The 13,588-nt window shown below is 38.7% G+C and overlaps 1 protein-coding gene across 2 annotated transcripts in view; it reads left to right on the top strand.

Annotated features, from left to right (window-relative positions):
- Window positions 1–13,588, top strand: part of Efhb (EF-hand domain family member B) — a 63,741-nt gene that overhangs the window by 13,711 nt on the left and 36,442 nt on the right. For both annotated transcript variants that reach the window (XM_026790065.1, XM_026790066.1), the window contains exon 5: window positions 7,378–7,488. In XM_026790065.1, coding sequence (XP_026645866.1) covers window positions 7,378–7,488 — 111 coding nt within the window. The remainder of the gene's footprint in view (window positions 1–7,377; window positions 7,489–13,588) is intronic.

Raw genomic sequence — 13,588 nt, 5'->3', positions numbered from 1 at the left:
TTTTTTTTTTTTACTTCAAAGATTGGGGCAAAATACTGGGTTCAGAATACACGCACCGACCTATTCGCCTGTGCTCAGAGGGGGAAAATAAGAGATTGTGATTCCTTCAAAAGTTCCTTTATTGCACAGGATTACTTTTTTTTTTTTTTTTTTTTTTTTTTTTTTTTTGCTTTTCCATATAAAGTTGAACACTGTTCTTTTGAGGTCTTTGAAGAATTTTTCTGGGCAATCTATAGGTTGCTTTTTTGGTAAGATTGGTAATTCTACCTATCCAAGAGCATGGGAGATCTTTCCACTTTCTGGTGTCTAATTTCTTTCTTCAAAGATTTAAAGTTCTTGTCATACAAGTCTTCCACTTGTTTGGTTCGAGTTATTCTGAGATATTTTATGCTATTTGTGGAATTGTGAAGGGTGTTGATTCACTGATTTCTTCCCCAGCCCTTTTATCATCTGTGTATAGGAGGGCTACTGATTTTTTTTTTTAGTTAATCTTGTATCCTGCTGCATTACTGAAAGTGTTTATGAGTTTTAGAAGTTCCTTGGTAGAATTTTTGGGATTGCTTATGTAAACTATCTAATAATCAGCAAACAGTGAGAGTTTGACTTCTTCCTTTCTGATTTGTATCCCCTTGATCTTCTTTTGGTGTCTTATTGCTCTAGCTAGGAACTCAAGAACTATATTGAATAAATATGGAGAGAGTAGGCAACCTTGTCTTGTTCCTAATTTCAGTGGAATCACTGGACGTTTCTCTCCATTTAGTTTGATGTTGGCTGTTGGCTTGCTGTATATTGCCTTTATCATGTATATTACCTTTATCATGAAGGGATGTTGTATTTTGTCAAAAGCTTTTTGGCATCTAATGAGATGTTCATGTGGTTTTATTTTTTAGTTTATTTATATGGTAGATTACGTTGACAGATTTTCATATATTGAACTACCTCTGCATTTCTGGGATGAAGTGGACTTGATCATGGTGAATGATGGTTCTGATGTGTTCTTGGATTCGATTTGTCAGTAGTTTATTTAGTATTTTTGCATCAGTGTTCATGATTGAGATTGGTTTGTAATTCTTTCTTAGTAATGTCTTTCTGTGGTTTGGGTAGAAGGTAATTGTAGCCTCATAAAAAGAGTTTGGCAATGTTTCTTCTATTTCTGTTGTGTGAAATAATTTGAGGAGTATTAGTTCTTCTTTGAAAGTCTTGTAGAATTCTGAGCTGAAACCATCTGGTCCTGGGCTTTTTCTTGTTGGGATATTTTTGATGACTGTTTCTATTTCTTCTGCAGTTATAGGTCTGTTTAATTTGCTTATCTGGTCTTGATTTAATTTGGTAAGTGATATTTATGCATAAAGTTGTCCATTTCCTTTAGGTTTTCTAATTTTGTTGAGTACAGGTTTTTGACATATGACCTGATGATTCTCTCTATTTACTCCATATCTGTTGTTATGTCTCCCTTTTCATTTCTGATTTTTGAGAGTTTGGATATTCTCTCTCTGTCTTTTCATTAGTTTGTGTATTTTGTTTAGGGTTGGGGTTGTAGCTAGGTTTGGCGAAATCTAGATTTGTCATGGAATATCTTGTTTTGTCCTTCTATGGTGATCAACAATTTTGCTGGGTATAGTAGTCTGGGCTGGTATCTGTGGTCTCTGTCTGCATAATGCTTGACCATGACCTTCTTGCTTTCATTGTCTCCAATGGGAAGTCAGGTATAATTCTGATAGGTCTGCCTTTATATGTTACTTGTCCTTTTTCTGTTGCAGCTTAATATTCTTTCTTTACTCTGTATGTTTAGTGTTTTGATTATTATGTGGCAAGAGGACTTTTTTTTTTTGGATCCAGTGTATTTGGTGTTCTGTAAGCTTCTTGTATTTTCATAGCCATATCTTCTTTAGGTTGGGAAAGTTTTCTTCTATGATTTTGTTAAATATATTTTCTGTGCTTTTGAGTCGAACTTCTCCTTTCTATTATTCTTAGATTTGGCCTTTTCATGGTGTCCCATATTTCCTGGATATTTTCTGTTAAACTTTTGTTAGATTTAATGTTTTAATTGATGAGCCTATTTCCGCTATTGTATCTTCAGTGCTTGAGATTCTCTCTTCCATCTCTTGTATTCTGCGGTTCATGCTTGCATTTGTGGTTTCTGATCATTTTATCATGATTTCTGTTTCTATAATTTCCTAGGTTTGTGTTTTCTTTATTGCCTTTATTTCAGTTTTCAAGTCCTGAATAGTTTCTTTCTTATGTTTGATTTCTTTTTCTTGGGTTTCTTTAAGTGATTTGCTGATGTCTTCCAATTTTTTGTTTGTCTTTTCCTCCATTTCTTTAAGGGAATTTCTCATTTCTTCTTTTAGAGTTTCAAACATTCTCTTGAAGTTTTTTTTTTTTTTGGTCATTTTCTTCTGCTTCATTCATATTTGGTTGTTCAGGTCTTGCTGTTATAGGCTCTTTAGGTTTTACTGGTGTTGTGTTGTTCTTTGCAATGTTGTTTGTGTTCCTACCTTTTCTACTCATCTTTTTCTCTAATAGGTGTAGTTGGTGTTTGTCTGAGAATCTGTTGAATAATCTTCTAGATGCCAGTGAATCCAAAGCTCAGATGGTATCTCAGACCATGTCCAAAATGGGCAGATATGTAAAAGAATATTGGCTGAAGGAGTTCCCATAACACCTTCCCCTTCTTGTGATCCTCCTGTCTATACTTCCTGAGTGCTTGGATTGCAGGCATGCACTACCCTACCTGCTTTGTGTGCTGCTGGAGGCCAACCAGGGCTTCTGCCTGTTAGGCAAGTACTCTACTAACTAAGTTGTGTCCCTAGTTTATAGTAGAATTTTTGTTTTTGTTTTTGTTTTTTTTTTCTTGTGACAGGATTTTTCTGTGTAATGGCCCTAGCTGTCCCAGAACTAGCTCTTATAGACCAGACTGGTCTTGAACTCAGAGATTTGCCTACCTCTGCCTCCTGAGTGCTGCAATTAAAGGTATGTGCTACCACCACCTGGTATATAAGTAGGATTTTTTATTCCTATTTTAATTTTATATATTTGTATGTCTGTGTGTGGATATGTGCACATGAGTTCAGGTGTCCTATGAGGCCAGAGGAGTTATAAGTGTGAGCCACTCAATATGGGTCCTGAGAACCCAACTCTGGTCCTCTGGAAGATCAGTACATGCTCCTAATCACTGAGCCATCTCTCTGACCCCTCTTGGGTTGCTTTTTTATGCAGTTCAGAACCACTTGTAGGGGTGGCACCACCCATAATAGTTTTGGTTCTCCCACATCAATTATGAATTAAGAAAATACCCCACAGATTTGCTCGCAGGCCATTATGATGGAGGTATTTCCTTAATTCAGGTTCTCTCTTCCCGATGAAAGTTGAAGATACACTCTGCCCCATTAGATTAACACACAGGTATGCAAGGACCTGAGCTTGATCACCAGTAACTAAGAAAAAGACAGCTCGACATAGATAGCTGTCCAGGGACCCTCAGTCGATCCTGATGCTTGTTTCTGAGTCTCTCCTGTCACTGTATTATATCTGCTGTATTCAACTGTCTCTCCACTGCAAAACCTGTTTGTTTTTTTTTGGTTTTTTTTTTTTTTTTTTTTTTTTTTTTTTTTTTTTTTTGGTTTTTCGAGACTGCCTCGGCTGTCACATAGAAATCCTATAAAGGTTTAGGTTTAGAAAATAACCTAAAAAGGAAGAAAAAATGACAAAAAGGCAAGAAGGGTGGGAATGTGGAAGAGAGGGAGAGAGAAGAGAGGGAGGGAAGGAGAGAGATACCATTTTTTTTTTTTACTTTTACATGCAGTACTTCAAGAGTCATTCTCTGTGTGTCTTTCTCTAGGTACCATGTCAAAGTACAGACTAACTGGGAAAAAATTAAGAGGTGATGATTGAGAGATCGGACACTTAAAAAAGGAATCCCATACTAGCTCAGAACTAAGAAATGGACAGGCATTTATTAAGGGGTAAAACTTACAAAGTCAGGATTCTCTGCTTGAACGGTGGATGAAGATGGGATCCAAAGCAAATTGAACAGCAAAGAGGGGTTCAAATAGGATTAGTGTACATTTTTTAAATAGAAAAAGTAGTCTCTAATACTCATCTGGGTGTAATGGTAGACCCTTGTCATCCTAGCACTTAGGATGCAGGAGGGCCAGGAATTCAAGGCCTCATCACCTACATAGCAAGGGAGAGGTTAGCCTGGGCTGTACATGAGACCCCTTTTCAAAAAACAAAACCCCCAAACCAATGCTTCAGAATGTGTATCAATGATTCATACACCCAAAAAGTACTGTTTCTGTTTGCTTCATTGAATCCCTGAAAGCAAAATAGGCCATTATTACTTCCATTGGAACCCTCTGTGAGAACCTTCCAGGGGTTTTCTAGATGTTTGTTTTGCTTTATTTGTATTTCTCCTTCCTTCCTTCCTTCCTTCCTTCCTTCCTTCCTTCCTTCCTTCCTTCCTTCCTTCCTTCCTTCCTTCCTTCCTTCCTCTCTTCCTTTCTTTTTTTCTTTCTTTTTGAGACAGGGCCCCTTTCACTATGTAGCCTTGCCAGGCCTGGCACTTATTATGTAGACCAAACTGACTTCAAACTCTTAAAACTACATCTGCTTCTTGCTCTGGAGTGCTGGGATTAAAGATGTGGAGCACCCCACTAGCACCCTCAGTATTCCCACGCTAGTCAGTTTGACCCTGAAATATGAACACAGAGTGCAGTATCTCTGTCAGAACACTTGAAGGCCATAGTCATCCTTGAGTTCAACTAAGTGTTCATCCTCAATTTAATTATTATTTTTTTGTGTTTCCAAGACAAGAGCTCTTACTTACTCTGGAGTCCATTCTCAAACTCACATTGATTCTGTCTCTATTTCTCAAACATTAAGATTATAGATGTAAGCTACAATGTGGGGCTTGAATTATCATTCAAGATATCTATTCCACAAAAGAGACATACAATGTTTTTGTACATTAAAAATGAAACAAACATCTAAAATCTTCAAGTAGTGTTTTATAGGGCATTTTCCTCTACTTGGGTTTGAAATTGGGGCCTTGAAGAAGTAATGCAAGTGTTTTACAAACTCTGAGCTACATCCCCAGGTATCTTTAATTTTTGTTAAGATAAGGTTTCACTGCATAGCCCAGACTGACCTGGACCTTCAGATTTCCTAACTCTGCCCAATGAATTCCTGGATTGCTGGCATGTGCTGTCACAGTGGCTTTTATCATATTATTTTGAACATGATTTCTCTCTCTTTCTTTCTCCCCCTCCTTCCCCCCCCTCTCTCTCTCCCTCTCTGGGTGTGTGTGTGTGTACATATGTTCATCACATTGCTGGAGATTAGCCCTGGGGTCTCATACAAGGTTGGCAGGTAGTCTATCATCCAGCTCTATCCCCAGTTCTGATGTCATTATCTACTAGTTCACAGACTTCATTCAGTTCCTGACAGAAAAGTCAAAACAGACTTTTGAGATTAACATACTAATCTAGATTAACAGGCTGACAGGACATGTGAAGAGGGAGTGGGGTTACATTTAAAAGATGATTAGGGAGTAGCCAGGCACTACAACATTAGTCTTTAATAGCAGCATCTATGAGGCAACGGTAGGAAGATCAGGAGTTTAAGGGCATCCTGAGACCCTGTTGTAAGAGGAGCAGGCTGCATTCTGCCACCCAGCTAACTTAAACCCCGAAATAACCACACAAAAGTTGTATTAATTAAATCACTACCTGGCCATTAAATCTAGCCTCTTCTTGGCTAACTCTCACATCTTGCTTTAACCCCTATCTAGTAATCTGTGTAGCACCATGAGGTCATGGCTTATCGGGAAAGATCCTAACCTACGTCCATCTTGGGCCGGAGCTTCATGGCATCTGCCCGACTCTGCTCTTCTTCCCAGTATCCAGTTCTGTCTTTCCCATCTACCTAAGTTTCTGCCCTATCAAAAGGCCAAAGCAGTCTCTTTATTCAACCAATGAAAGCAACACATTGTACACCAAGACCCTATCTCAAACAAGAAAACTTTTTTTTTTTTTTAATAAAGTGTTTTGAGTAATCTGGGCATTTTGAGTAATCCATTAGCTACCATTCTTGTTACAGTGACAGGCAGAATAAGTGACAGAACCAACTTAAGGAAAGGTTTATTTGGTTTCAAGTTTTGAGAGGACATAGCTCCTTATGTTAGGGAAGGCATGGTGGAGTTCATGGCAGCTGAGGTATGTAGCTGGCATGCCCCACATGTTCATGGATGAGAAAGTAGAGGGTAGAGTGGGGCTGGGCTTTAGTGCCCAGCAACCCACTTACTTGGCAGCCTACCCAAACTGTGCTCCTAGCAGGGCGACAACTCAAACACATGAACCTGTGAGAGATACTTTTAATTCAAACTGAGATGGAGAATATGCTTGTAGTCCTGGCATTCAAGTGGCTGAGGGAGGACAATCTCAAGTGTGAGCTTAGCCTGGGAGATATGTCTATCAATCGAGGTCCTGTCTGGAAAAAAACCAAGGGGAAGAGACACAGCTTCATGTTAGAGGGCATGCCTAGCAGGCATAAGGTCCCACATTCAACCCCCAGCATTCGAAGACTAGTAAGTGAAACAAGACAGTATGCAGAATGAGGATTGGTTTGTGGGAAGAGGAATTTCTTCTCAACTCCATGAGTTCCCTGTTATCTCCGGCTATAATGAGAATGGAGATTCATATTAAAACAGACTGAATATTTGTGCTCCAAGTTACAGCTGCTGAAATTTATACACCTGTGTTGCTAATTTGTAATTCAAAATTGCTTGCATTTTCTTAAGAAGTTGGGAATAAATGTAAGCCAAAATTGTCTAGAATCTCAGGAGTGAGAATTTACCTGGAGTTGAAGTATGGGGGAGGATAAACTTGAATGGTTCCAGTAGAGTTCTGATCTTCAGAATTCTCAGGGGTCTAGTAAAAAATGATACACAGACTCATTCTCTCCCCTTTTTCCTTCCCTCCCTTTCCTCTCCTCCCCTCTTCTTTCTTTTCCTCCATCCCTCACTTTTCCCCCTTCCTCTCTTTCTCCTCCCTTTTTCCTGTCTCCCTCTCCACTCCTCTCTTTTAGGACAAGGTCTCATGTAGCCCATGTTGGCCTCAAATGCACTATATAGTTTAGCCTGGCCTTGAAGTCCTGGTTTTCCTCTACCTTCAAGTGCTGAGAATCTAGGCATGCGCCATTATGTCTAGCTTATCTTGTTTTTTGGTGATAAATATTCACTTATATTGGCTATGAGATCGCCAAGGTGTTCTGTGAAGCTTATGAAACTATCAGACTACACTTGTTATTTGATGTAGTTTCTATACACAACAAATAGACAGGAACCCTTAATATTGATCTTGTTGATTCTTTCTTCAGAGCTGTCTGCTAGTGACATTGTGAATCCACCAAAAGCCTTCAAAGATGTGTTTAAAGAAGGACAGGAAGGACACGATTTGTACATTGTCTCTCACCATGATTATTTTGCAGGTAAGACTCGTTGTGAAGTGAGGCTGAGGATAAGGGACCCTCAGATTTATCATGAAAAGGACATAGCATGTTTATGAAGTTACACACCTGAGGGATGATGAGGTTGAGCAATAGGTGGTGATTTATTATTATTTGTAGCATCACAAATCTTGGTAGTTTGGAACATATAGACTAATGAATCAAGTTCATAAAATATAGAACTTGCTAAGTTGGTGTTACATGATTATAATCAAGATGCTGAAAGAGGATTGCAAGTGTGAGGTTAGCATAACATAGTGAAGGTATATATTAAAAAAGAAGCAAACAAGCAATAAAAGAGCCAGGGATGGTGGCACAGGTCTTTAATCCTAGCACTTTGGAGGCAGTGAGTTCTAGGCCAACCTGGGCTGTATAGTGAGACCCTGTCTTAAAAATAAGTAAATAAATAAATAGAAAGAAAGAAAGGAAAAAATAAAGAGAAGAAATACTGACTTACTCCTGTAATCTTAGCATTGAGGAGGCCAAGGGAGGAGGACTGCTGTAAGTTTGAGGACTCTGACCTATAGAGTGAATTCTAGATCATTCTTAGTTATAGTGAAACCTTGCCTCAAGACAGCAAGGACAATAATAAAAGAAATGTAGTCATAAGTGTGTTATTAAAATGAAAAATCAGTTGTAGTGATGGTTCATTAGGTAAGGAGCTTACCTTGCAAGTCTGGTGATCAGAGTTTATTCCCCAGGACCCACATAAAGCTTTTAAGAAAGCAGAGTATGAAAAGTTGTCCTCTGACCTCTGCGTGTGCACTGTGGCACATCCCCACATACACATACACATGTACATACACAACAGTAATAAAGTGAAACACCAGATGAAAGGTTGTATGGTCTTATTTTAGTTAGTGAGTTTTAGCTTTAAGTATTTCTTATTAGAATCTTAGCCCCACCCAGTTACCATATTTAAGGAAGAAACTGTGTATTGCTTAGGATGGCCTTTAACTCCTAGATTTAATTAATCCTTTCTTCTCAAACTCCCATCTAGCTGGGTCTGTGGGCATGCAACACCAATCTTGGCCAAGTGTGCAGGTTTATGCATTGGATAGGTTAGGTTCACATCCTGTCTTAGAACTTGAGAGTTTACATACCTGGTCATCAACCCTTCTTAGTTCATTAGTGGCATGGTAACCTTGTGAGAACTGAGTACATGCAAAAATGTTTGGCCTGGTACCTAGAATAATATTATCAGCTATTAAGTGTCCTTGTCTAATGGCATCACAGTACTAGAATAATTTTAAGGACCAATACATATTTGGTAGTGCTGTAAAATACAACTGAATTAAAAAAAATAGTAAATGCTAGTCTTATTAGAATAAAGAAGAGAACTAGACTCTGATTTGGGTCTTGAGACAGCCCTGTCTGGAGTTTGCCATTCTCTCTCATTTAATCTCTGCTGTTTCCTGTACTTCTTAATGTGTTCCCAAAGCCTGATAATCGCTACCCGTGGCTCCAGCTGCTACTGTCCTTGCTCACTTGAACACAGCATCCTTCTCATGCTTCTGACTCCTTTCCTTATCTGTCTCCATCTGCTTCCCTGATCTGCCTTTCTTTTTTTCCTTTTTTCTTCCTGCCCTCCCATGTTTCTTATGAAAATCACATTTTGCCTCATTTACTCCCTAGCTGAAGATTGCCTTGATCTTCTGATTCCCCTGTCTCCAGCTCCCAAGTAATGGGCTTATAGGAAAGTGCTACTATACATGTTGTTGTGTGAATCTTTAATTTGGAGCTGGCCATGATGACTTATGCAGGAGGATGCCAGGACTTCTAAGCTATCCTTCTCTACATAAGACTCTGTTTTAAAACAATGACCTACAACAAAACAGCAAAAACAGAAGATAACCATGGCTAAATGTATGTGTTTGTGTGTGTGTGTGTGTGTGTGTAAATTGGTGGATGTTTAAAAACTATTTGTACCTGGGATAATAGGAGCTCACAGATTTTGGACCAATACCCAGGGAGCCTGCATGGTATTGACTTAGGCTTATACGTATGTGTGACAGTTGTGTGGCTTAGTCTATTTGTGGGACTCCTAGCACTGGGATTAAGGCTTGTTCCTAATGCTTAAGCTGGCTTTTGGAAACCTGTTCCCCATACTGAGTTGCCTTGCCCAACCTTAATACAAAGGAAGGAGCTTAGTCCTACCTCAATTGATGTGTCATGCTTTGTTGACACCCATGGGAGGAGCGGATGAGGGAGAGCAGAAGGGAGAATGGGGGTGGGAGAGGAGAGAGGGGAAACTGCCATTAGGGTGTAAACTAAATGAAAAAATTTAATTCATAAAAAGGAAAACTATTTAGAATAGGGCTGAATACACTGAATAGGTAGAGTGCTTGCTGTACTCATATAAGGAACTGTGTTTAATCCTCAGAACTCACATAAAGCTGAGCAGAGGAATACATGTCTAGAACTTCCATCTAGAGGATTCATGGAATATCACAGGCCACCTAGCCTGGCTATTCAGTGGTAGAAAATAGCAAGGAAACCCTGTTTCAGGCAAAGTAGAAGGTAAGGACCAACATGCAACCTAAGGCTCTCCTGTGACTTCCACATGCTTGCTACACCACAGCACACCCACACACATGAACACATGCACATATACATGAACACACATCATGCAATGCATCATACACATATATACATGCATTACATGTGTCATATGTACACATACACACATATGAATATTAAAACTATACTAAGAACAACTGTAATAAACAATAACAAGTTCAAAATTGTCTTCATTTTGCTGATTTTTATGGAAAGTACATCAGTCTTTTGAAAGTTACATAATCAGATTTACCTTTTTTGGTGCTGAGGCTTAAACTCATTGTGAGAGTTTAGATATTAAAAAATGAAGAAAAAGTAAATGTATCATATAACTCAAGATAACCACAGCTGATAAACTGAGCATTTTTATAGCCCTTATCCAATGAATTCTGTTGAGCTATGTAGGTTTGGGTAAATAGGATATGAAGCTTCTGGATTCTGATATATGTTTAAAATTATTTATTTAAGGAATTGGAGAGATGGCTCAGTGGTTGAAAGTGTACTCTGCTTTTGCTGAGGGCCAGAGTTTGGTTCACAGAACCCATATTGGGCAGTTCTTACCCACTTATAACTCTGGTTCCAATGGGATCCAACACCCCTTTCTGGCCTTCATGTGTACTCACTCTCCTATAGACACATAGTTAGAAATAATAAAAACAAGCTGTTCATGGTGGCACACACCTTTAATCCCTGCTCTTGTGCAGCAGAAACAGGAGGATCTCTGTGAGTTGAAGGCCAGCCTGATTTACATAGTGATTTCTAGGAGAGCCAGAGATATATAGTAAGACCCTGTTTCAATAAATAAACATATAAAACGAAAAATAGTACATGTTCAAAATAGGGATATGTCCCAAAGTAGGGACAATGTTCAAAGGCAATAAGATCTGTAACATCTTTAAAATACACTTACTTTAAGTAACTACTGAAATGATAAATAATTCTTTTATAAATATAAACTGTATAGGAATATATGGTATTCAAAAAGATTTCTCCATTTCAAATAATTTTTTCCTTTTTTCTTTTTCTGTTTTGAGACAATAGCTTCTATGTGGTTCAGGCTGGTCCCAAACTCACTGTATAGCTGTCATTGAACGAGGAATGCTCTTGCTTCAGCCTCCTCATTAATGAGATTACAGGTATATGCTACCATGCCTGACACATGTATGTACTTTAGTGTACTACATATATATATATATGCTTATATATGTACATAAACTTATATGCTTGCGCTCGATTTATTTTGTATCATGGAACATTTTGTAATGTTTTCATATTAGTATGTACAGCACATATTCCACTAGTCTGTATTGAAAATAAATTTCTTCCTATAACATATTGTGATCAATCCCGCTTTCAACCCCTCCACCTGATCATCCCCACCTCCCACCCATTAAACTCTGTGCCTTCTTTCTTTATATCTTTAGAAAACAGGCAAATAAAAAACCAAAAAAAACCAGAATAAAACAAAAAAGGAAAAATCAAAAGACACACACTCACACATGCATAAAAACAAAGTCATAAACCTTAATGTATAAATAAGACTCTAAGATTAAAAAATACCCAAGCAGACTAATATGAGACACAAAGTATACAAAAATATCATTGAATTTATTTTGCTTGGCCGTCTTTTGCTGGGTCTGCCTTTAAGTGTATTTTATATACCCAGTGAGACTTCACTGGAGGCAGCTACTTGGTTAGAGATGGGAATGTGTTTCTACTTTCACTTCTCAGTGCTGGGATCCTATTTGGCGTAGCCCTGTATAGGCTTGTGTATGCTGCCACACACAGCCCCTGTCAGTTCATTAGTCCCGCTGTGTCTGGAAGACACGGTTTCCTTGGTGTACTCCCTCCTGCTGACTCTTACAGTCTTCCAGCCTCCTCTTCTGCATAGATTGCTGATCCCTGAGTGGAAGGGTTTGATGAAGACATCCCATTTAGGCCTGAGTGTCCCCAAGTCTCACTCTGAACATTGTTCATTTGTGGGTCTCCATATTGGATCCCATCTACTGCAAGATGAAGCCTCTCTGATGATGGCTGAGTGAGAGACTGATCTATGAACATAGCATGATGTCAGAAGGAGCCATTTTGTTGTTAAATTTCTTTGGCAGAATAATATTTGATTTTACCCTAGGCCCATGGCCTATCTTAGTTTCTTGGCCACTTTAGCAGTGTTAGGAGTGGGTTTCACGGAGTAGCTCTTAGATCCAATGGGACAGTGGTAGGCTACTCCCACAGCATTTGTGCCACTATTGCACAGTGGATCATGTAGCAGGGCACCACTGTAGAGCTTAGGGTTCGAGCTCAGCTGATGTTTCCATTGTCCTTTGGTACCATGCAGAGTACCTTCTAAGACAAGCACCAGTCAGCAGGGGTAAAGGCTCTAGGTAGTCACCATGTTCAGTGATTGTATACGTATTGTCTTAAAAAATAGGGCTTTACCATCAGTTTGTCGAGAGCCAGTAGCCTTAGAAATAGCTTGATTTGTTTGGTGATTTCCCTGGGGCCCTTTTGACTAACAATTCAATTAGATGTTACCCATCCCTGACACTAGAGACCAACAACTCAATTAGATGTTACCCATCCCTGACACTAGAGATTTCATTTGGTGACAAGAAAAGTTCAGTTGGGGCACTGTCTCTCCATTATTTGGTGACACAGTTTACATTTTTTCTTATGTATATTTATTTTAAGAAATGTCTATGGTATTAGGTTTCCATATGATGCCTCAAATGGTCCTTAGTTTCAGTTTTTCTTCTCTTACCCCCTCTTTCCTCACTGTCTCCATTTAATTCTCCCATTCAGATTACCCCTTGCCCATGCCTAACTAAATATTCTACTTCCCCGTCCTTGGTTCTTCCCTCCCCCCAATCCCTTAGTCTACACCGAACCTCAGTAATTATATGGATAGTAACCAATTATTGAGAACGTAATAGCTTAGCATCCATAAATAAGTACATACATAGTATGTTTATTTTTGGGGGTCTGTTATCTCACTCAAGATGATTTTTTTCTAGTTCCAGCCATCTATTTGAGAATTTCGTGATTTCATTTTTAACAGCTGAGTAATATTCCATTGTGCAAATGCATCATATTTTCTTTATTCATTCATCCAATGATGGACATCTAGGCTGTTTAAAATTTCTGGCTATTATGAATAGAGCAGCAGTGAAAATGGCTGAGTCTTTGTAGTATGATATCGAGTTCTTTGTATTTAGGCCCTGCAGTTGTATAGCTGGATCACCACACTGATTTCCGTCGTGGCTGTACAAGTTTACACTCCCATCAGCAGTGGATGAGTGCTCCCCTTTTCCCATATCCTTACCCATACTGTATAAATAACTACCCAGCATGAACTGACATTTGCTTTAATTATTCATTGCCAATCTGACTGGAGTAAGATGGAATCTCAAAGCAGTTTCATTTGCATTTCCTTGATGGCTAAGGATGTTGAACATTTCTTTGTCAACTACTTGTGTTTTATCTTTCATAAACTCCATGCTTACTTCTGTAGTTCAATTTTTTT

Source organism: Microtus ochrogaster, unplaced genomic scaffold (assembly GCF_000317375.1).
Source record: "Microtus ochrogaster isolate Prairie Vole_2 unplaced genomic scaffold, MicOch1.0 UNK40, whole genome shotgun sequence".
Taxonomy (NCBI): domain Eukaryota; kingdom Metazoa; phylum Chordata; class Mammalia; order Rodentia; family Cricetidae; genus Microtus; species Microtus ochrogaster.
Note: the sequence above shows the minus strand (reverse complement) of the source record. Positions and strands in the feature narration are given on the sequence as shown.